Raw genomic sequence first — 25,994 nt, 5'->3', positions numbered from 1 at the left:
CGACTACGAGGAGGTCGATGGTCCACTAACATTTTTGCTGACTTAGGCCTGGATCAATCTATCATTTTTTGCGCCGATTCCTGGCTGCCCCTGACTTTTTCTTGCATATTTGGTATGAAATTGAACGAATCCACCAAATATTGATATAGGATATCTTTACAAAATACATGACACTCTTCTTGATATTTGATAATCTATCTTCTCACAAATCACACCTTTTATTTCTTCAAATGAGAGTGTGAATAGAATAACAATATCTAACGGATTCTCACATACAAGTTTCACTCTTTTAGATGTTTGTAACAAAATCTAACCGTAATAATATACTTTTAACACAACTCTATCATCTATTTTTTTTACTCAGATCAAAATGAGTTTCATTGTATTTTTTTAAAATACAAAGGAGAATATAATGAGAGGAGGAGAGTTCTCCAGAGTTGAGTGAAGAAGAAAGAAAGATCTGTCAGTTGGGATACGTGTTGTATATATATAGACATACAAACCAGTTGGTCCAATTTCTATTTAGGTATTAATTTTTTTTAAAGCAAATCAAACGGTACGATTTGTTCTTTCTCGAAATAACAAATAAAAATACTGAAATCGGACCTACCGATTAGCGTCATACAGGTTTAAAATTTTTTTCCTTACACAAATCGAACTGTCCAATTTATGTATCAATTTTTATCAACAAAAAATATCAAACAGCCCAATTTTTCTTCCATAAATTTCAAAAACGCAGCCACCACATCACTGGCTAACACACCCAAATTTCATAACAATGCACAATACACATACAATTTTCATATGCAAAAAAAAAAGAGCCAAGAAAAAGAAAAGTTTTAGAAAAGCAAATTTGATTGCAATTTTGTGAGGACTAATGAAGATACTTTTATTCAGTGTTTAGTTCTGAGAATAAGACAAGATAAGATTGAGAACAAGATACAAAAGACATAGACACAAAAATTAGTATTCTTGTATTTTGTTTAGTAATAAAACTAGAATAAATTATGAAAGTATAATTTATTCTCATTTTTTTCTATTAAAAAAATTTAGAAAAAAATATAATAATGAAAAATATAATTATAAAAAATTAACAAGAATAATAAAAAAATAAAAAATAAATTGTATCTCTTGTTAGTGTTTCTGTATTTTTTCTATTAGAATAAATATAAAATACACTAATTCAATGTCTTTAGATATAATATCTCCGTTTATGTCTTATCTGTCAAATACAATTTTATATTTTTGTATCTCTATCGGTCTATTCTAATGCTTCATATCTGTAAATAAACGCAGCTTATAAATATCTGAAAGGAAAAAAAAAACCTATGTATCACTGTATCCATATACTTAGATTTCATATCAACTTTTGGTGAAACAATAAAGAGAAAATTTCACTTTTTTCTCCTGAGAGATACTAACATGACACTCTCCTCCCTTCTATTTGTAAAATGTATATTCTTCTTCTTTATAACTTTTAAAAAACCTCCTCTTTAATCCATTTTAAATTTTTTGTGTTAACTAATATTAACTTTATCCATTTTTAAGAAAAAATAAATTATTTTTTACAAAAAAACCCTTTAATAAAAAATTTATTTTTTTGTCATTAAATTTTACTTACCAAAATACCTTTTAATAAATTATTTTTTATTGATTAAATTATATTTTTTATCAAAATATTTTAAAAAAATTTAATAATTAAATTATTTTTTTAAGATACCCTTCAATAATTTTTAATTATTAAATTTTAATTTTACCAAAATTTTTATTAACAATTATTTTTATATTTTACTATTAATTTTTCGATATCACTATATATTATTTTAACATTAAATAAAAAATCTTACCACTATTAATATGTATACAATTACTATATGAATTATTCTCCACATACAAGCATTTTTTCCATACAAGTCATTTATATTCACGCATTTCGTACCGTTACTGCACGTTCTTCTTCTTCTTATTATTATTTCACGTTCTTCTTCTTCTTCTTCGTTATTATCGTCATCAACACCACCTCTTCCTCCTTCTTTTTTCATTGGAATTTTTTCTCCTCTTTTTATTGTTTTGAATCTAATCAAGTGGCTGAGGTGTGGTTCAATTCAGAAGAAAAAAATGTAGCATTAATTTTTCTGTATTTGCAGCAAATTTGGGTGTAACACAGAGATATTTGGGTATAACACGAAGATATTTAGGTGTATTTTAAGAATTTTGGGTGTATTTTTATTCTGATAAGTTCTGCATAATTCAAAATTTTTTCTCTTTCTCCTCCTCATCTTCTATTGCTTCTTTTTTTATCATCATCACCATCTTCTTTTTTTTATTCATCTTTTTCTTTTTGTTTTACCTTATCAAGTTTCTTCTTGTTTTACTCTCTTAACAATAATAAAAATAAAAAAATCAAACAAAGAAGAAGAAGAAACACATAATGCTGCAAAATTACTTGAAAGAGGATGAACTTACATTCATTTAACTAAAAGAAAAAAGAAAATAAGAAAAAAAAGAAGCAGAAAAAATGCAGCATTAGAGGAAATATTTTTTTGTATTTGCAGCAATTTTGGGTGTAATACGAATATATTTGGGTGTATTTTTATTCCGATAAGTTCTGCATAATTCAAAACTCTTCCTCTTCCTCCTTCTCATCTTCTACTGCTTCTTCTTTTTTTTTTATCATCATCACCATCTTCTTTTTCTTTTTTTCTTATTCATCTTTTTTTTTTGTTTTATCTTCTCAAGTTTTTTTTTTTGTTTTACTCTCTTAACAAGAATAAAAATGAAAATATCAAACAAAGAAGAAGAAGAAACACATAATGTTGCAAAATTACTTGGAAAAGGATGAACTTACATTCATTTAACTAAAAGAAAGAAAGAAATAAGGAAAAAAAGAAGAAAAAAATGCAGCATTAGAGAAAATATTTTTTTTGTATTTGCAGCAAATTTGGGTGTAACACGAAGATATTTGGGTGTATTTTTATTTTGATAAGTTATACATAATTCAAAACTCTTCCTCGTCATCCTTCTCATCTTCTACTGCTTCTTCTTCTTCTTCATCTTCTTATTTTGTTTTCTTATAATTTTTCTTGGGAGAAAAAATCAAAGAAAGAAGAAAAAATTACATAATATTGCAAAATCAATAGAAAGAGAAGGAGGAAAAAAATGCAACAACAATAAAAAGAACCACAATGAGGATGAAAACGCGAAGAAAAATGAGGAGGAATGCAAAGAAGAAAGAGAAGAAGAAGAAGAAGGAGAAGGAGTATGAGGAAGAACGTGGAATACAAATGTTGAAGAAGAACCATTTCTCATTTCGCGCTATTCGAAGTTGAAGAAGCGCGTGTTTACACGCTCTTTAAATTGAGAGTTGTTTTTGTTGGGTTTAGGCTGACTTGTATAGACTTGTATGCTAAAAATTTATATGTGTAGCAAGTCTCTTAATATATATTGATATCGAAAAATAATTTTACCAAGATTTTTTTATTTAATGTTAAAATAATATATATTAATATCAGAAAATTAATAATAAAATATAAAAATAATTGTTAACGAAAATTTTGGTAAAATTATAATTTAATAATTAAAAAATTATTGAAGCGTCTCTTAGAAAAATAATTTAATTATTAATTTTTTAAATATTTTGGTAAAAATATAATTTAATCAATAAAAAATAATTTATTAAAGAGTATTTTGATAAGCAAAATTTAATGACAAAAAAATAACATTTTTTTAAAGAATATTTTTATAAAAAATAATTTATTTTTTCCTGAAAAATGGATAAATTTAATATTAGTTAACACAAACAATTTAAAATAGATTAAAGATGAAGTTTTTTAAAAGTTATAAAAGAGGGGAATGTACATTTATAAATAAAAGAGAGAAAAGTATCATTTTAGCCAAAGTCGCGAGAACCGAACCGGTTAATAAACCGATAAGGTCACTGGTTCACTGGTTCAATCGAAATTCTCAACCGAGGTTCAACCGGTTTAATTAAATATTAAATAAAATTATTTTTAATTCAATATATAATTTCAAATATATAAATTCAATAATTTCTAACTTAATAAATTTTAAAATTTTACAATTTCACATAATAAATTTTCCATAATTTAATATTAGAAGGTCACAAACAACTTCAAACATCAAAGTTCATAACTAAAAACAATCAAAACGCCCATAAAAATAGACACATAATATTCTACTATCAAAAGAAACACTAACAAACAATTGTTTCAAACTTGCACACAATATGATGATATATAGGTATAAGGCCTTCTCTTCAAATATTTTTTGGTAAAAGATAGGAGAGTTTTAAATATCATCTAAAGACCAATTGATACATTTATTATCTGAGTACATAAAATTCAAAATTGTGTCCCAAGAGATAATGCATTATATAACACCCTTACTTTTAACACCTCATGATCGTATTAAAAGCTCAGGCGTTACCTACCTCTAATAATCTGTTAATTTAATATTATAATTATTTAATATTGAGCCTTCGCAAATATAAATCGAATTCTTAGTTACGAAGTTGAAAAAAAATCTTTACTTAAAATTCACTTAATCACATAATTATTTTCACATAATAAATACTTAAGCTTAATCAAAACTTCTGAATTACAAATTCTGCCCCTCTAAAAATCTCAAAATGACAAGTGACGAGGGGTAAATAAAATCTAAAACAAAACCACATACAGAAAATGAAAACATATATATACATAAGGTCCCATAATTCGGTCGCGGCTTCGTGCTAAGCTTCCTGAACCTGTCACTGAAAAGAAATCCTATAGGGGAGTAAGAACATCGTCTTCGAAAGGGTTCTCAGTAGAGGGTTTAAGAATTGTTATAAGAAGATATGTATAAAGAGAAGAATTAGTTTCATGGCAGTGATTATTGTTCGTCCTGTGAACCTTTTAAAACCAACGGATAATCATTCAAAAAAACCTTTTCAAAAGAACAATATTTAATTTTTCAGAAACCATAACCTTTCTTTTCTTATAAGAAAATTTTAATCAGTTTTCTAGACTGTATGAATGACCAACCCGTCCAAACATAGGTTCATTAAGTCTATGCTAAACCAGCTTGATTTTTCATACTTTACTAATACTTCAGTCAAAGACCAATCACGAAATCAATCAACACTATCAACAGTTCAGCACCAAAACCCAGACAACAAAAGTACCATACTAGAGCAAACACAGGCAAAACAAACAAGAAAAGCACAGATATAGGCAGCAGTTACAGCAGATAATTCAGATAGCAGATAATAACAGTTAAGCAATTAGGCAAACCAAAACAAATTCAAACCCAAACAAAGCATACAAATGCACATGATGCATGTCTGCCCTATAGCTAATGAGCTCATCTGTCGGTTATACAGCCAACCCGACATGTCCTGGTAGCTAACCATTGGACGGTCTCCCGACGCGCATCCCATGAGTCTATGTATAGCTTTTTCTCATATATATATATATCAAATCGCTCAATGGAGGTACCATTCCTGGGAATTTATAAGTGGCAGGTCACCCTTACGTTGTAGGGTCAACAGAGTATCGAGTCTCAACCTGGAACACGTGGTGGCAAGCCACGGTACTTTACCCAGAGAAACTCGTATCTCAGATAATTCAAATAAATAAGCCATATGAATATTTCAATCATAATTCATCAATACCCACATCATCCTTCATTCACATTCAATCATCATCGTTTTCCCATTGCATCCATCAATAATTTGAAACTCAAACATTATCATTTTCTTAATAACTCAAAACCAAGCCTTATAACCTTTAATTCCAAATCTTTTTAAATAACCATCCAAACAAATCTCTAATTTTTATAAAATTTCGGCAGCATCTCCTTTAAAACTCAGACTCTGCTACCTTTTTCGAGTCCCATCTAAACATTCTTCAAACACCTTTAAATCCTTTCCAAAACCTAACCAATTTCAATATCTCAAATTATTTTCAATTCTCCAAAAATCATTTTCGATAAATCAACAATCCAAATCCAATATCTCAAATCCTTTTCAATAAATCAAATTCTTTTCCAATATCAAAACATTTCCAAATCTCAAGAAAATCAATTCGGCAACCGCTAATTTAACAGAAATCAATTAATAATCCAAATTATTCAATCTTCTCAACAATCAATAATTCAACCGCACATACAATTACAATTGACCAGAGTAACTCAAACCAATCCATAGGACTTACGAAATCACAAAAGTATACATTTTGCATTAATATCGATTTATAACAATTCTCAGAAATCAAATGAGTTAAGGAAAGCGCCCCTACCTCGTTCGCGACTCAACTACGCGGCAAATTCAGTTTTTCTTTCGGCCCTTAATGCGGCAGCCTCGATCTCAACTCCAAACCACTTTTGCAGCAACCACAGCTACTCTAATCGCAACAAGAAATAACCAAAACTCAATCAAATAGCAAATAGCATCACAAAGCCTCAGCCACGTGTAATAGAACAACGACTAAAAGAGTTTCGGAGCAAGAACAACTTACTGTACCAACAAGAAACTAAGTACAGCGCAGCTGCAGCTCCAACGGTTAACTCCGGTAAGCTCCAACAGCGGCGGCTTCAACCAGCAGCAGAAAAACTCACTACGACAACATCATCAAACATATACGACTTAAGCGACGACTCTTACGGTAACAAAGATTTCAAAGGACAAGGAAAGAAATCTGAAACAAGGCTAAAGCTTACCAAGAAGATGGAGGCTCTGACACTTGGGAGAACAAAACCCAGCGTAAACGAACCGGAGTCGGAACCCAAACTGGAGTGGGATGGGGTTTGGCAACTGCAGGAGCGTCCTCTGGCTGCTGCAGCCACGGCTTTCCAGCGGCGGGGTTATGGCGGCAGTGAGCATCTCAGCAGCAACAGTGACAAAACACAACAATAGTAACGATGAACCCAACAACAACGACGGCACGACTTCCATCCCTTCCATCACGTTCTGGTCATCTCCTAGCGACAGCGTGCATGGTGAAGATGACAGATCCGACGGCGGTCCTCGGTTCGCGATTCAACGACAGCGGCAGAGACAAGTTCGACCCCGGAGATCCGACGAAGCTGGCGGCGACGAGCTCCCTCTAACGCGTTGTCTCTCTTCTGCGACAGCACATAGCAGTGATGAGAAGGAACGGTGGTGACACGGTTGGCTCGCCTCAGATCTGATTCACGACGGCAGCTTCAAGGCAGGTCGGCGGCGACGCGTGGCGCAGTGACGGCATCTTCTTCCTTGTCTCCCTCCTGCGGTGGTTCAGCGATAGCTTCACGGGACGGCGGCGACGCGGCTGGGCAACGGCAGCTGCGCGATCTCCTTCTCTCTCGGATCTCCTCTCTCCTTTGCCAACAACGACGGCAACGGTGGCAGTGACACCCACCGTGCCGCCTCCTTCTTCTTCCTTCCTCCTCTCTGCTCTCCCCGTTCTCTCTTCTCCCTTTCTTTCTTTCTTTTTTTTTTTTTCTGTCTTGCCTAATTGGGGAAAGGGGTATGGCAGCTAGGGTTAGGAAAATTAGGGTTAGAATTGTGTTTTGGGGATTTAGGGTTTTGATTTGGGAATTATGATTGTTTTAATAAAATTTGGAGATTTTGGGTTAATCTGAAATCTAATTAAATCTCTAAAATTACTCTAAAATGTTATTTATTGTATCAAAATACTAATTGATTTGAAATCAAATACTCTAATTGAAATTATAAGGTAATATAATTAATTTTTTTTATTTATAAAAATATTAGTATTAAATTCTGAAATCTCAATTACTTAAACCAAGCCATATAAAATTCTTATTATTTTTATATTTGCTAAACTTTATTATTTAAATATAGAAAATAATTCGATAATTATAAAATCAGATAAAACCTTAAATTACTTTAAACTCAATTAATCAAAATTTACTTTAATTATCTTTAATAAAATAATTTCTGAGGTTAAGATACTTAATGAATAAATAAATCAAAATTAGCCCTTAATAAGATTTTTCTAAAATTTCTGGGTCTTACATCCTACCCACCTTATAAAAATTTTCGTCCTCGAAAGTTAACTTGGTACATAGAATTACTAAAATAGTTTTGAATACTTTATTTTTGCATACTTTAGAAAAGCAGGGATCTTGGCAGATATATGTATATAATTTTCCAAATACCAAAAATTCCGTAAAACTTAGGTGTAAAGAAAAAGTGTGGTCTAGAGTAAAAATCACAAGATGATCCAAAATATAGATATCACATGGGCTGCTGTTTTATCAAAACTTTAAGTGCAAGAAGGTGCAAGCGTTCGAGTTAGGTGTTCGCACGCTGATCTCACATCAACTTCAGAGATTCAATTATTCAAACTTCAACATAACTTATTTCCATCATCCTCAATCGTACTTCATCGAACAACTCATCCGAGGGTTCTTAACCTCGTCAAACACGTCGCAAATCTTAATGGTCACAAACACAACATCAACAAAACTCTTTCACGTGAAACAAGGTTCCACAACTCCCTACAACGTCGTACACTTACAAGTTCCCCTTTTACGTCCACCAAACATGTTCTAAAGGACTAATGTATCGTTTACTAAGTCTATCGGTCGCACAAGATACCAAAACAAATCTCGAGTATACTCAGAAGGATAATAGACTTTAGAAAAGAAAGAAAAGCGACAAGGACCGTATTCGCGAGAATTTGAAAGAATTGTTGAAATCACAAGTAGACAAGGATGAACAAGCAATAAAGAGTGCTGGAAAGAGAATTAACTGACAACTTTAAGGGTAACTCTTTAATCAAAGGAATTCGATAGGACCAATAAGATGAAAAACAATGCAATATTTTGAAATGAATTCAAGCTGTGTCAAGTAAATATGAGGTTTACAGAAGAAAAATATCTATCACCAAAGACAAAATTCACAGAACTCAAGAGTATGATTTAAGGATACTCTCGAATACATTGTTTATAAAGAATGAAAAACTTAAGGAAAAATCATTTCACATTTGAAAAGAAAAGATAAGTAACAAACATCCTTCAAAAGAATAATAAAAGCATGAATGTGATATTGTTTCAATATAAATTCAAGTTGAAATAGAGAGGGAGAGCTCGAACAAAGGAGACGACAGCGACACAGCTTCCACACGTGAACACAAAGAGAAAGCTCTCGAACAGAGAAGACGACGACGGAGCTTCCACACGCGACTGTGCTTCCACACGCACGTCTATACCTAGCGGAGAAGAGTGGCGATGAAAGCGAGCGGGGCTGAGGGCTAGGAGCTGGGAGCTAGGGGCTAGGGTTCTTCACTTTGTACTTTGTTGTTTCAATTTTCATTTTCAGTTTCAGAGAGGAGAGGGTGGGAATGGGGTTGGGGCTGCGTTAGGCCGTTAGGGTATTAGATTTAGGTTTTTTTTTTCCAGCCCATTAAACGACGTCGTTGGTGGGGCAGTTTAAACCTAAAACCTACTAAAAAAAAACCGGCCAATTCTATCGGTTTATCGGTTAACCATCAGTTTGACCAGTTTTTTGCTAAGAAGTTTTTGAGATTGACTGAACCGACCTGGTAATCAGTTTTTAGTTAACCCAGTTGAACCGACTGATCCAGTTCGATTTTCATAACTATGATTTTAACATTTCTCAAAGAAGGAGAGTAAAATTTTTTCAAGAATAAAATGAGCGAGAAAAAATTTAAAATTCCATAACAACTTTATAATTGTCAACGTAACATTATATAGTCTAATCCTAAGGGTGAGTCTGATGGCTAATTTTTTTAGATAAAAAAAATAGTGTGTAATTATAATAGTTAATTAGTATGTTTTTTTATTAATATGGATTTTAATTTTTTATTAATTTTGAATAATAAATTAGACCTTTAAATTTAAAAAATAATAAAATTTATAAAAAAATCTGAAGATCAGATTTTATAGTGTATGAATCGAAAATCTAATTTTTGTTGAAATATTTTTTTACTATAACATAAATTGGAGGGTCTGATTTGTATATTTAAAAAAAAAATTAATATTAAAATATAAATTTGAGAGTTAGATTTATATTTTAAAATAAAAAAAATAAATATAACCTTAAAATTTACATGTTTAAAATTTAAAAAAATATTAAATCACAAACTTAACCCTTAAATTTATAATTTTCACACAAAAAAACCCACAAAATCTCAATATTGTTGAAAAACACATCCGAAAATCTCAACTCCAAAACTAAAAAGCGGAGTCTGATATTATTGGTGTTTTCTAAAGGTTTTTGTTTTCCTTTGCAAATAATATAACAATGATATATTTGTTAAGGCAAAACAAAAATTATTTTCAATAAACTTGAGCCTTGATGAATGATGAGATCAGAGTATATATTGTAAAACTACTTCTAAAATTTAAAAGTAAAAGCCTTAAACGCACAAATTAAAAATTTTATCAAACATAAAAAACAAACTTATATTTTAAAAAAGAGTAGTGCTTATTGATGACCAAAATTTTTTTATGTTGCTCTTTCAATTTTTCTTTTTCTTTGTTGTTCTTGCTTTTTTTTTTTCTTTCTTCTTCTTCTTTTTTCTTTTTTGAAAAAAAAAAAGAGATAGAAAAACAATTCTAAAAATTTATGTTTTCCTTCAGAATTTTTGTATTATGTCTAAATATATTTTTATATTTCTTATAAGAAATGTTTGTGTTTAGTTTCATAAAATTCTTAGAATAATATTACACATCCAAATTTTTTTGTTAACCAAATCCAATCAAGTCGATCTAATATAACAAAAATCAATTATGACTATCATTATTCTAAATCTTATTTGTTTAACTTGGTTAAATTTGTTTCATAAAATAACTTAAATTTATAGTATTACTCTAAAATTTTATATTTTATTATTTAAAAAAAGTACCAATAATTTAAAAAAGTATATTTTTTAAAATATTATTAAAATGTAATTACCAAAATATTATTCATGCATCATTAAAAAAAAAGACCTCTTCCATAAACATTATCGAATTCACCTAGCACAACTGCACAAGTGTGTAGTTGATTCAATAAAAAAAAGAGAGAAAATAAAGTTAAAGAAGATAAAAATGATGAGAAAAAGATTATATTGTTTGGTTATACAAAATTACAAAAAAAAAAAACAAAGAAAAAAAAAGTATACCAAGCCCACCCTAAATGTTTTATCTGCTTCTTTGTTAAAAAAAAATTATATTTTTAATATATATTTTAAAAATAATTATTTAATGATTTCTGTTTCGAGAATTACCTAAAATTAGGTTGTGTTTGGATCTGAACGTGAGGTTTAGATTCCCTCTGTAACAGTGTCTGATTTGTATTGGAGTCGAGGTGTCGTCGTCTGAATTTTTCGTGAAGAGGTGTGAGTGGTACTTGCAAAGGACTCTGATACTTAAGTTAGTAAAAGTGTCAGTATATTTATAATAGAATATATAACCACCTTTTATAGTAGTTTCATTTTTGATAGTGAATATTCTTTCCCTTTTTTTAAAAAAATTATTGAAATCTTCTTTCTAGATAAATAAAAAATATCTTAAGAATTAATTACTTATTTAAATAAATATAACTCTACTTATAGTTGCGATACCCAACTTCTATAAAGTCGAGTAGATATAGAGAATGCCTGATATTCTTATGTGGCCCTCTATTCTTTTTGGATTTGGCTGAATTTTTGGACCCAAATATAAATAACTACCATAGTAATAATAAAATAAATAAATAAGTTGATGAACTAAATATTAAATTCAGGGAAGTAATAATAATAATAATTAAAAAGTGGCTAGTATTTATTATGAAGTTAATTTATATATTTTTAAAATTAAATTAAAATATAAACATTTATATTTTATCATGCAATAAAGTTATATACATTATTTTACATAATTTTTTTTTTCTTCATTTAAATACATAAAAAGAAAAAAAAAAATATATATATATATATATATATATATATATATACCTTTTTTTCATCCAAACAAAAACATAAGACTAAGGACGAGAATAGATAAGATTATTATCCAATCAGGGGTCCCTCACAAGTCATCCGTCCCCTCATTCCATCCTATCATTATCCTAAAAGAAAGAAAAATAGGGAATAGACTAAAGTTCATTTTGAATAACTTAATTAATTTTTTAAAAAAAAAATAATTTAAACAATAAATAATTATATTAAAAATAATTTATAAATAAATTATTTTATATTTAAATTTTTTATTTTAAAAGTATTTATTTTATAAAATGTGATAAAAATAATAGTATTACGAGAGAAGTCATTTTTTTAATTTTTCTATAAATTCCTAAATAGTTTCTTAGAAAACTGTAATTTGATTTTAAAAATTATACCAAACATTAATATTATTACTTTTCATAAGTAAAAAATTAAAAAAAAATTACTTTTAAAGTTTTTCAAACGGCTCCTAAATCCCTTTTTTTTCTTTATTCTAGGAAGTAGGAATTAGGGATGTGCATGAGTCGGGTGAAACCGAGTTTGATGTGACTCAGACCCGGCGCAAAATATATATACTGGGCCTATTTATTAGATCCGAACCCGGTCTTAAACCCGATGAAACCTATATACTTTCAGGCCACGATTATATCGGGTAAAAATCGGGTGAAAACCGGATCGTTAACATTACATTACCTTGATACCTTTTTATAAGCTAACATGTGAAAATATCCAAATTTCCAATACTCAAACCATTATTTGACATGGTAAAATTCAATTAGAAAAATATAACAAGAACCAACTCTTCTCTAAAATTAAAGTATAACCATAATCAATACTAATATTGTCTAATAACACCAAATACTTAAATCAATACAAATAACACAATATTATGCATTAGTATAAAATCTTATGCATTTTAAATATAAAACATTAACTTATAGTCTTATAATAACTAATAACACAAAATATTAAAGTTTACAATACTTAAATTCCATATAAGAATAGCTATCATCCATCACTAATAACACAAAATATTAATTGTGTATAATGACTGGATCACCAGATCGAGTTCGGATGACCCAAGTTATAGTCCGGACCCGATCTAAAATAATGACCGGGTCTATTTTTAAAATCCTTACTCAATCTTAAACTTGATAAAATCACACCAAATTAACTTCTAAAATGTTCGAAACCGAAAACCCGAACTCAACCGGACCATTTGCACCCTAATAGGAATCACTGAATTGATTAGCAATTGATAAGTAGATCCTAATTGGATTAAGGAAATAATAAACGATAATCGTGGCGCCTACCACCCTTGACCCAATGAGAAAGGAAAATAGATAAAGCGGACAGTCGGACACAATTATTCTTACCCCACACACATTTTGCTAGGCCTATCAAAACCTTTGAATTTTGTCTATTACGTAGTTATATATTAAAATTAATTATCAAAATAAAATATATATTAAAAATTAATTAAATTACACGTATATTTATATAAATATATAATAATTAATTTTAATATGTAAATAATATTTTTATAACTCTTAATTTTACCACATAAATGTAGTCTATTACTTCATCACTAGATTTCTTAACTAAGAAATCAAGAATTTAATAAATCTTATATTAGATAAAAAGAGTATCTCATAACCAATCCTTTGCACTTAATAAATATAAAGTAATTATTTAAATTAGTTTTTAAAATTTTGAATATTAAACACTTTAATTTGATTTTTTAATTTTAAAATACAAAAAATAATTTCCAACAAATAATACACTCTTCTTTTAAATTAATCTAAAAAATAAAATACAAGATAATTTTGAAGAATTTAAAAAATTTGAAAATAATTTTTAAAAATTTTTTAAAAATTTAAAACAGTTTTGATTAAACATATTAAATTAGAGAAAGAGTATATTCTTTAACAGAAATAAATATTAGAGACTATTTTATATATTTTAAAATTTGAAAGATTAAAATATCTAATATTATAGTTTTATTTAGAGATTAATTTAGATAATTATTCATTAATATATGATTCACAACAAAAGAATTAGGTATTTACTTTTATACGATGACTAATTTATACGTACTGGGATGATAAAAAAAATAAACAAGTAAAAATTTGTCACATAGATTATATTTACTTAGTCATCATTTATTTTTTTTTATTTTAAATATTATATCAATATATACCAAAATACTTTTATAAATAATTACAAACAGACATATATACCCTTATGAATAATTTTGTTAAAAGATTCAATGACGCTTTTTTTTAAAATAAAAAAAAAATCAAATCTTAACCTAAAAATCTCAAAAAAAAAAAAATCAAAATAAAATTTTTAGAAAACAAGTAACAGATCATGATTCCAATATAAACACAATTGAAGAGATAATGATTTTCTAGGAATTTTTCATCTCTTGACTCTATCTAAGATTGAAATTCATCACTTCCATTGAATTTAATTCATCCAAATTTGGAATTTTTGTACGAAGGTTAATTTCATTTGTTGATGTACATACATAATATTCGTATCTCGCACTACAACAATATAGATTATTTTGGAGGGTTATAATATGTAAAAGAAAATTAAAATTTGTCAAAAAAAATAAATTTTGACACTATTTTAACTATGAAAATATATTAATAAAAATTTTATCAAAAATAGTATTTTTAACATATAAGTGATTGTGAAAAAAATTTAAATCTTATTTTGATAAATATTAGCTGTTAAAAATAATTTGTTAGAAAATTTTGAGAACATATTTTCTGTGATACTTATTAATTGTCAAAAATACTATTTATTTTGACACTTATTGACTATAAAATATTTTTAACAAAAAATTTTAACAAAGAATGAAATGAGATCTTGAAACTAAAGAATAAATTGAGATTTTGAAGATAAAGAATGAGTAGTATAATCCTAAACTGAGAGCAATGTAATGTCAAAATTAACAGAGCCCAAAGAAGAAGAAAAATAGTGGAGTAAATTGAAAACAAATGAGTATCAAAATTGAGGAGTAATTTTCTGCGATCAAATTATTCATCAAGAAAACATAGAAAATTTGACATTTGTGATATTTGTCAAAAATATATATTAATTTTAACATTTAATTATGGTGTTAAAAAATAAAATGTTAAAATAACTCTATTTTCTTGTAGTCGTTAGTTAATTCATAGAAATATGGTAACTTGATATTGTCAATTAAATTTAATTCAATTTGTTCAATTTTAGTTTCTTTGAATTTGTCTAATATTTGTGGTGTTTGTTCATTAATATAATCATACATGCTTTGGCGTGGAATTGCCATGATGAAATAACAGAGCAAGTTTCTTTTTTCTTTTCTTTGTGAACTGATGGTTTATACTATTCTATCCATTCCCTTTGGTGCAAAAGAAAAAAAAAAAATTATGCCAAAGCAACATCGGCTCTATACAAAAGTGTGTTTTCAATGTGAGGGGTGAATCGGATTCAATGGAAGTGAGGGATTTGAAACTTAGCTTTCAAGAGATGGAGAAATTTCATGATCTCTTCAATTGTAGAAGAAGTAGCAAATTGAGAGAGAAGATAAACAAATTCCTAATTTATTCTCTAAAAAATTGATTTTGATTTTTTTTTTTTTTGAGATTATTAAGTTAAGATTTGGTTTTATTTTTTATTATAAAAGTTATTTTGATCACAATAAAAAAAAAGATTATTGAATATTTTAACAAATTAATTATATATATATATATATATATATATATATTTATAATTATTTATAAGGATATTTTAATTTATATATCGATGTAATATTTTAAAAATAATAAAAATATAAATGATGACTAAGAAAATATAATCTATGTTAAAAAAAATTTATTCGTTTATTTCTTTAACATATCGATATATATAAATTGAGAAAGTCTAGTAAGTTAATACTTTTATTAAAATTTAAACAAAATTTAATTAGTAAAAAAAGAATCTCACACTATTAATAATAATTAATTAATAATTATAAATCACAAAACCTACTAACTCCTAACACCTCTGGTATAAATTAGTCAGAGTAACAAAACAAACATAAAAAAATTAATTATGTTTGATGACGATGAATACTCTTGCTAACAAAAAAAAAAGGTTTAATTTCCTCATCACCAAATTAGGTCATCCCTCCACATATAACAAGATTAAATAAAGTTCTTTTCAGATAAATAAAATCTTCTAAGAGAAAGATTATTGCAAAGCGAAAAAGTAATAAGACTATCATCACTTAGCTCATCAATCATTTTATTAGAACAAAGACAAGTTCCAGAAGAGAATCCTAACCCAGTATATAGGTGATATATGGATCAGCAAGAAGCAAATATATATATATATAATTAAAATATATTATATATTATTTTTTTATTATAATTAAAATTAAAATTTTTCATCAAAAATTAAAGAGTTCTCATATCTTCTTCTCTTTTTTCCTATCTCTCTTATTTCATCATACACTCTATCTTTTTTTATATATCATTATCAATAACTAATTACAAATCATTTTTATATTATTCTACAATTGGTAGCATTCTAGCATCAAGAATGCCGACGTAGTGTGTTATGGTGCCAATATGCATACTTCTCTCTTCTCAATTTATTTTAAAAAATTATTTCTTTTATAATTATATATAAAAATCAACATTTAGTGCATAATTAGACTAATTATCAATTATTAATATTTTCAATCATTCTAACTATATTAATTATCCATCATTATAATCGTTAATCATTATAATATATTTTTTAATCAAGCATAATCGGTGGCAAATTGATATTAATATCAATAATAATAAATTAAACGAATAAAAAACACCCTAACCTATTTTTACTTTTATCTTTTACCTTCAATATTACCTATTTTCACCCACACCAAATCCTAAACCCTATTTTCACCGCAGCCTCCCACTGCCGCCTTCTCTAAAACGCCGTCCACCGTCGTCGGTCAAGATGCGGTGTGCCGCCGTCGGCCCTCGCCACCTCGCCCAGAATGGAGACGTTGTTCTGTCGCTACTCCACGTCGTACTGCTGCCTCTCCTCCACACTGCACCGCTACCTTTCCTCCACGCTGCACCGTCACCTCTTCTTCATGCTGCACTGTCGCATATCCATCTCCCCTGAAGCCCACGAATTGCCGTCGCTACCTCACTTCCTGCTCCCACAGCAGCACCGTACCTTTGTTCCCAACAGCTGCGCGTTCTTGATGAGTGAGAAGGCCGCCCATCACCCCACTGTGCTGCGCACAGCCGCACTGTCCTACTGCTCTCCTACAACACGCATTCTTACAGAGGAAAAATGCCGCCGGTCCTACAGTCGCACTGCGACGACGTGATGCGTCTCTACTTCGTCCTCGTCTTAATTCACCAAAATGGTATGACCCAAATAAACATCCACATCTTAGTGAAAAGAACCATCCGCATACATAATAAAATGAACATCGTGTGGAGCATGTGCATGCAGAATTCAAGCAAATCAAATAAAATACCAATGGTATACTCAAATAAACTTCCACTTTAGAATGAAAAGAACAATCTGCATACATAGTAAAATGATCATTCGACTTAGTTGATAAGAAACAAGTAATAAGACAGCAGCAGTGGGGCACTAGGGTCGCGATATAGTAGCGGTGGCACAAGATTGCGAGAGAGCGGTTGCAGTAAAAATAAAAAAAGATTTGAAATTATGATTAAGCCTAATTAATTCAAAATTTTATTTTTGAAATTAAAATTAACTTCTTTTAACCTATTGTTTACATTATTCAGAAAAAATGTTGTTCTCCACTAGATAGACAATGGGGGGTGTGAGCAACGTGAAAAACGGCCTGTACTCCCAGGCCCAATATAACTATGAAAAAACACCTCAATCTAATTTAACTTTCACCTTTCACCTTCTCCATTACCTATTTTCACCCACACCAGACCTTAAACCATATTTTCACTGCAAGCTCTCAGCGCCACCTCCTCTGAAATGCTGTCCACTGTCGTCGGTCAAGAAGCTGTGGTGCGCTGCTGTCGCCACCTCGCCTAGAACGAAGACGCTGTTCCGTCCCTGCTCCATGCTGCACTGTTGCCTCTCCTCCATGCCGCACCGTCGCCTCTCCTCCATGTCGCATCGTCGCATCTCCATCTCCCTTGATGCCCGCAAAGTGCCGTCGTTACCTCCTCCCCTGCTCCCTACAGCGGCACCGTGCCTCTGTTCCAACAGCAACACATTCTCAACGAGTGAGAAGGTCGCCCATCACCCCACTATGCCACGCACAGCTGCACCACCCTATTGCTCCCCTGCTATGCGCATTCCTGCTGAGGAAGAAGGCTGCCCGTCATACAGCTGCACCGCGATGATGCGACGCATCTTTACTTCATCCTTGTCTTAGTTTACCCAAATGGTATGACTCAAATAAACATCCACATCTTAGTGAAAAGAACCATCTGATTATATTATATAATAAAATGACCATCCTGTGGTACATATGCATGCATGCAAAATCAAGCAAATCAAGTAAAATACTAATAGTATACCCAAATAAGCATCCACTTTAGAATGAAAAGAATCATCCACATACATAATAAAATAAACATTTGACTTAGTTGATGAGAAACAAGTAATGAGACAACAGCTGCAGGGACCACCAAGATCGCGATACAGCAGCGGCGCCAATGACATAGGCTTACGAGAGAGCGGTTGCAGCAAAAATAAAAACAAAATTTAAAATTATGATTAAATTTAATTAATTTAAAATTTATTTTTTTAAAATTAAAATTAACTTTTATTTTTTAACCCATTATTTACATTATTCAAAAAAAAATATTATTCTATATACTTTCACTTAATTACAAAACGCGATAACTATTGATGTTTGCACAAGTGATGAAAGTCTTCTGCATCAATGGTATTTGTATGTTAATATTATGGCTCTGTCTCATCACAATGTTTTTTTCTCTTTTTTTTTAAATGGTATAAAAAAGATCTTTTTTTTAAAAAAAAAATCTGATGAGTTGGATTAATATTTTTTTCAAAAATTATATAATTAAAATATTAACTTTGGTTAAATTTTGATAGTCCAAATGAGCAGTGCAGTTAATAACCAAATCAAAAAATCAAACAATCATTAGTTAACATATTATAAAGAATAAATTATATGTTAATTATAAAAGAATGGATTAAAAACTACTATTTCAAATATAAGAGAATTTAAATATTATAATTAAATTCCCTTCGATTTTAAATTTTTCGTTTAATTGAAGTAATTATTAGTTGTACTTTTAAAATAGTTTTTCTTTTGGTGACATACTTTTAAAATAGATTATTTTGTCATCTAGTGGTTTTAAATATTAATTAATGTATAAAATACATTTTGAAATAAGATAGAAAAAAAAAGAAGAAATTGAAATTCTATTTCTTTTGAATATTAAAACTCTCCACTTCAATACCCAAAATTTTTCATTAAAACTTTTTAAATTTTGAAATTTTTCCTTAAAAAATATATACAAAAATATTATACAAACCTACTGAATAGTATCTAAACTTTTTTTCCTTCAATTTTTTTTTCTTTTCTCATCCGTATGTCTTCCCCTTTTTCTATTATACAGACCTATTGAATGAATAATAAAAATGTTACGCACACACTAAAATTAGTCATCAAAATTAATTACTATACATATATCATGTATGTATGAATATATATTAATAGGTAATTTTGATAATTAATTTTAGAATTAAATATTCAAATAATTCTTAAATTTGTATTCGAGTCTTAAAATAATCTTTAAAATTAATAATTACTCAAATTCGTTTTTTAAATTGTCTTTTAAAACTCATAGTAATCCCTAAAATAATTTTCGTTCATCCTTGCAATTGAAAATGACTGAAACAATCCTTGCAATTGAAAATGACTGAAACAACGTCGTTTTATATTTATTAAATAAAAAAAAGAAAAACACAATCCCCTTTCCCAGTTCCTTTTTCCTTTTCCTTCCACACTCTCCTTCCTCAACCTATCCCCAGTTTCCTTTTCTCTTTTCCTTCTCTAATTTGAGACTCTTCTCCTTTTTCTTTTTCTTTTCATCCCCTTTTCCCAACTTAAGACCTTTTTCCAAGTACATACCATAAACAGAACAAGAAAAGATTTAGTTTAATTTGTCATAACATATCAAGAATAATAATAAAATGAATTGTATTGACATACATTTTTTACTACAAAAAGGACAATAAGTAGAGCAGCAATAAAACAAGCAACATCTATTCTAGCGATTAAAAATTTTGTTGACGTAAGTATCAAAATCATCCCTCAAAATGATGAATCAAGATCTGGATGGATTTCATTCTCACTAAATCAAAATGCAATAATTAACAAGAAAAAGAAAAGAGTGAGAGAAAGAAACATCCAGCTGGCAAGATGAAGCAATAAATACCTCTACGTATTTAGGTTGTTCCACCTTCATCAGCATGAACCTGAATTCCTTCTACCTGGCACACAATGAGAAATGCAATAAGCTTATTGAATGATTGAAATCTTGATTACTATTAAAATATTATTAGTGTTATTAGTAGTTGAGAGTTAAGTTAGTAATAGCTAGTAGTTAATAGATGAAATATTTATGAGATTAGTTGGTAATATCCCTATAAATAAGGTGATTCTTTGTATCATGTAACTTCAACACAACAACTTCAATACAACAACTTCATATAATATTATCTTCTTATTCTTCTGCTCTCTCTCTCAGAAATTCAACAATTACTAATAATAAGGAGGAGTGTGACATACATGACTTCATGTAAGTTTACAAGCAACGGCATGACAGATAGCATTAGTGACAAGAACAAGTTGGAGAAGGGGCAGCATGCGGTGCGGTGTGATACTGTGATGGAGGCCGGTGACAAGCGGCAACAGAGAGAAAGAAAAAGGAAAAAGAAAGGGACTCGGGTTGAAAAAGATGAGGTTTAAGTTTTTTTTTTAATAAATATAAAACGACGTCGTTTCAGTCGTCTTTAATGACAAAGATGAATGGAAGCTGTTTTAAAGACTATTATGAATTTTAGAGAACAATTTCAAAAACAAATTTAAATAATTATTAATTTTAAAAATTATTTTAATGTTCGAATATAAATTCAGAGACTGTTTTAAGATTTAATTTTTAATTTTAATATACATTTAATATCGTTGTATTAATAATAATGATGATTAATGAACGACTTGTTAATTTGCTTAGTACTCTTTTTCGTTGTCTCTCCATGTGCCTCTCAATATTTAATTTGAAGCAACGAAGAATAGGAGTATAGTACGCTGGTTTTTTGTCGATTCAGGCAGTTATTGTACGAATTTTCAACAGGGGGATTTAAAGTATCAACTAGGGGTGGCAAACGGGCCTAAACCCGCCGGGCCGCCCGCGTAACCCGCCAAAAAAGGCGGGCCGGGCTGGAAAATTGGGACCGCCAAATAACAAAAGCCCGCCTAACCCGCACCGCTTAAACCGTGGGCTTTGGCGGGCTTTGGCGGGGCGGGGCGGGCTTCCCCGCCGGGCTTTGTGTTTTTTTAGTGAGGGGGTATTTTTACAATTTTTTTGCCAAAACCTAACTTCCCCCAACCTAACTTACAAGAGTATGAAGATAAAAATTGAGTGATTTGGATTATGTTTATGTTACTTTGGAGACAATATTTATAATTATGTTTTAAATTATGTTTATTTTGCTTTGGAGAGAATATTTATACTTATGTTTTGGATGAAAACTTGGTTTATAATTATGTTTATTAGATATTTATAATTAAAAAGATTTTAATGTTTATGAATATAAAAAATATAATTTTTATGCCTTTAGAAATTATAATAGTTAAAAGTAAAAAATAGAAAAATTTTTTTTATATTTTTATATATATTATTTAATAGTTAAAAGTTAAAAAAAAAAAGAGAATACTTGGCGGGCATAGCCCGCCGGCCCGCCAGCCCGCCGTTAGGCGGGGCGGGCTGGGATTCTGGGACCGCCTCACTAGGCGGGGCGGGGCGGGCCAGTCCGCCAAAGGGCGGGCTTCTGGCGGGGCGGGGCGGGGCGGGGCGGGCTTCCCGCTTGCCACCCCTAGTATCAACCAAACTAGATAGATGGATTCTATTGAATCAATCGATTTGTCCGATTCTCATGTAATTATTGAGTTATTATAGTTCGAATAATACTCTTTTTATAGGGTTTAATACTTTTTATATATATATTTCTTTTATATCTTCTCTTAATTTTTATTGATCAATTTTAATAATAGAAAAGTGTTCAAATATAAAAAAAAAATGCATATAATGTTAGAAAAAAGGAACAAAGATAGTACGGCTATACGCTACAAAGCAATGCCAATTACACATACCATATTCCACATTGCGTCTAAGCTCTCTTCTTGTACCAGAGGCGGAGCCTCAGAGTGCTCGGTGCTCCCTAAATATTAATTTTTTCTATATAAATTTTAGTTTAATTCTTTTAAAATATTATTTTAATTTTATTTTATTATAAATTTTTTTTTAACTTTTTCTATTATTTTATCTAGTTTTATTTCTGTTTGTACCATCTATCATTTAAGTATATATTTAAATAGATTCTTAAAATTTTTTACATCAAATGTTTTGGTTTTTAAAAAAATTTTGTTATATAAAATTTCACTAAAGTAAGATATATAAATCTTTTTATCATGCTCTTAAAAATTTATTTGTTTAAATAAAAATAATAAATTTGACTAAAATAAAAATTTATTTATCTTATTTTTATAAAAATCAAAGACCTCAATATTAGAGGTTTATATAACTCGATCCAAACCCAAATATTTTAATGACTAATTCCGTGGGATTTCACCGTCGGATAAGATCCGTACATAATTGTATATAAATTTTTACTTCAATTAATTATTAGTTAAAGACATAAAGTTAACCTCCATGCTTCCAATTACCAAAATACATCATCATGCGTCACCATTTCACTGTTATCGGAGAACAAACCGGAACGAGCATTACTGTAAACCTGTGGTGGTTGTGGTGGTGGTTCAGGTGGTTCAGTACAACCTTCGTTTACACCAGATTGTTGCTCCTGCTGCGGCTCCACCTGCACCCGCATCACTCCATCTTCTTCCTCATCTTCTTCTTCTTCTTCTTCCTCAAACGGTAGCCTTTCATACGTGGCATTAGCAAACGTTGCTGCAACCACCATCACTGGTCCACAAGCCACCAGCGGTCCTACCACCCTACCGCCAACCACCTCCCCTTGAACTCCGGCGAGGTAAACCGTTAGTCCGGTGGAGCTCGGCGGCGATGGCGGGGGAAGAATCGCACCGGAGAGGGAAAGGATCTGGAAAGTTCCTTGGAGTGAAACGATGCCTCCGGGCGCCGCGGGCTGCCCGAGATTGACGTCAGTGACAGTGCCGGTTCCGCTTAGCACGGCAACGCCACGGTGGCGACGGGTTGCAAAAGTGGAAAGGGAATCAGCCACGTCTGCTCCGTCGCTGATCTCTAGAATATGACTTTGAAGGGCGTTTGGGAGCTCCTCCTTAACCACTAGCGGTTGTTTTGGCTTGTTCTTTGACCCCGGTGGCCGGCCTCGTGGCCTGCGGCCTCTTCCTCCTCTTCGCTCCGCCGCGCTGGAGTTGGTATTGTCATCGCCGCCATCGTTGGTGTCTTGGTCGCCGTTGGTGCTGCTTGTTGGAGTGTTGTGGGGTGGTTCTTCATCCCACCAACGCTTTGCCATGTTTTACGCTTAAAATAATAGCTATAAAAATAAATAAATAAATAAAAGGTTATTGAGTGACGTGTAAACTATTTGTATATATGCATCAAAATCGGAGAAATTGGGATCTCTCTATGCATAAATTAATGAACTCCATAAGCTAAGAGTTGAGAAGCGAGAATGAACGAACCTTATCCAAATATAATATGATGACTATAACCTAGCAAAGTATTATTTTTGAAGGGAACGATGATAGCTTCTTTTCTTTGAAGAAAAATTAACGCGGAAAAAAGGGAAAATGGGGGAACGACTTGGACATAGCTAGAAATTAAAAGAGGAAAATGCTGGCTCAAGCACGTGATGTTCTTTCTCATAAGGAGTGTTCATATAATGACATGATGCTTTCATAATAAGCAGCAATGGCTCAAGCTCCTCGTGGGCAACGAGGTTGTTTTGGCTATCAAGCCTTTTGATTTTGTGAGAAAATTAGAAAGGTAAATGTGTGTATGTAAAATGAGATAAATTTAAAAATGAGTAAAGTATTGTTTTTGTCCCCAACGTTTGGGGTAAGTCCTATTTGTGTCCCTAACGTTTAAATCGTCCTATTTTTATCTTTAACGTTTATAAAAGTGATTCAATGTTATCTTATTATCAATTACTAACAAATCAGATTATATTTTTCAATTATTCTTACTTGGATGTATTCATTCTTAATTAGGTCTCACTTGGATGTGTTTGATTTTAATATTATACCCACTATTTGTGTTTAGATTCAATTATGTCCCTAGAAAAGTTAATTATGTAAATGTTGTAGGAATTAGTTTCAACATTTGATGAGCTATTTTTCGGAGTAGATCATCGATTCTATCCCAAACATTTGTATTCTAACTTCAAGAAGAGATTTTTAAAACTCAAACTAAAGCGTTCATGATGTGTAATTGACGGCAGGATAACATTGAATCACTTTAACAAACGTTAGGGATACAAATAGGACGATTTAAATGTTAGGGACACAAATAGAATTTACTCCAAACGTTGGGGACAAAAACGATACTTTACTCTTTAAAAATTTAATGTATTGTCATCTATGCAAATTTGGATAAAGTATATTTTTATCTTTAAAATTTATTAAAAATTTAAAAAATATTTCTAAGTTTCAATTTATCTCAATTTTGTCCTAAAATTTTTTTATTTGCATCAATTCTATTCTTTTAGTTAACGACTTTAAATCATTAACAGATTTAGTAATATGGCAAACGGTGTCTCCACGAAAACACGAAGAGAAGCCAAAGAGAGAACATACTTAAACGAACAGACTTGGAGGGAGAAGAACGTCGCACCATTCTCTTCAATCTACCGCGACGACGTTGCAGAAGGATGCTGGTGGTGCGCCATCAACGCCGAGCAACGATTCTGGGCAAAACAACGAAGCAACTGTGATGCGATTCAACCTTCAACGAGGGGAGCAGAGACCTTCATCACCGGCGAGGAGTAGATAGCAAGTAAAATAAGCAGAAAAACGCTTTCGAGACGAGGGAGACGAGTGCGTTGAAATCTACGCAGCCACATCCACCGATCATCGACGAGGCAGCCATAGTGAGACATCGAGGTAGCTCCGTTCTGAGCAAGGGTTCTGACGAGGTAGGCTACCATTTTCATTCTAAAAATGCAATGTTTAAATGATTAGGGTTTCGAGTTTTTTATTGCTCTTGGTTGCTATTTAGAGTTTTATTCCAGTGACGGATTGATGGTTTCAGTTGATAATGCTCTATTTTTGTGACACTGTCATGCTTGCATGCTTTGTTTTATTGAATGATTAGTTACTCTATTCTGAAAATTTTTTTATGATGGCGGGAATGGATATTTTAGTGTTGGATTCATCATAGCTGTAGGTTTTGTAGTGATAAGGATAAAAATGAGTATATTAATGGGGAGGTGACAATGGTTGACTGGCGTGATAGAGATAGATGAAGTGTTATAAAAGCTTATGATGTGGTTGAAAAGCTTGAGTACATTGTTGATAACATTGGGGTACTGTGGTATAAAGATGTCGAGTTAGAGTTAGAAGGGTTGAAGATGTTAAGGGGTGATGGAGAAGTAATAGAAATGACAAATATAGGAGTTGAAAAAAAGGTGGTTGATTTGTATATAGTGCATAAGACTTCGATCCCTGATGATTTATGTTATTACATTGGTTATTTAGATGTTGATGGTGAGAGCAAGGTTATTGAGAAAAAAAATATATGAAACCTAATAATAGGCCAAGTAATGAGTCCAAAATATTTCACTGGAAGCCCAAAGTGGGGAGGTAGGGATGGAGGCCCAAATTCATGGAATGCTGGA

The 25,994-nt window shown here is 30.7% G+C and overlaps 1 protein-coding gene across 1 annotated transcript; it reads right to left on the bottom strand.

Annotated features, from left to right (window-relative positions):
- Positions 1 to 22,666: 22,666 nt before the first annotated feature.
- LOC112767082 (AT-hook motif nuclear-localized protein 15) lies at positions 22,667 to 24,143 on the bottom strand. The gene is made up of 2 exons (XM_025812959.3): positions 23,842 to 24,143; positions 22,667 to 23,693 (listed from the first exon to the last, which is right to left on the bottom strand). Exon 2 carries the CDS (start codon positions 23,670 to 23,672, stop codon positions 22,878 to 22,880), a length of 795 nt encoding a protein of 264 aa, XP_025668744.1. The 5' UTR covers positions 23,673 to 23,693; positions 23,842 to 24,143; the 3' UTR covers positions 22,667 to 22,877.
- Between the last annotated feature and the right edge of the window lie 1,851 nt (positions 24,144 to 25,994).

The sequence above is a fragment of the Arachis hypogaea genome, chromosome 17, assembly GCF_003086295.3.
Source record: "Arachis hypogaea cultivar Tifrunner chromosome 17, arahy.Tifrunner.gnm2.J5K5, whole genome shotgun sequence".
Classification (NCBI taxonomy): domain Eukaryota; kingdom Viridiplantae; phylum Streptophyta; class Magnoliopsida; order Fabales; family Fabaceae; genus Arachis; species Arachis hypogaea.
The sequence above is the reverse complement of the archived record's forward strand: the minus strand, read 5'-3'. Positions and strand labels throughout refer to the sequence as shown.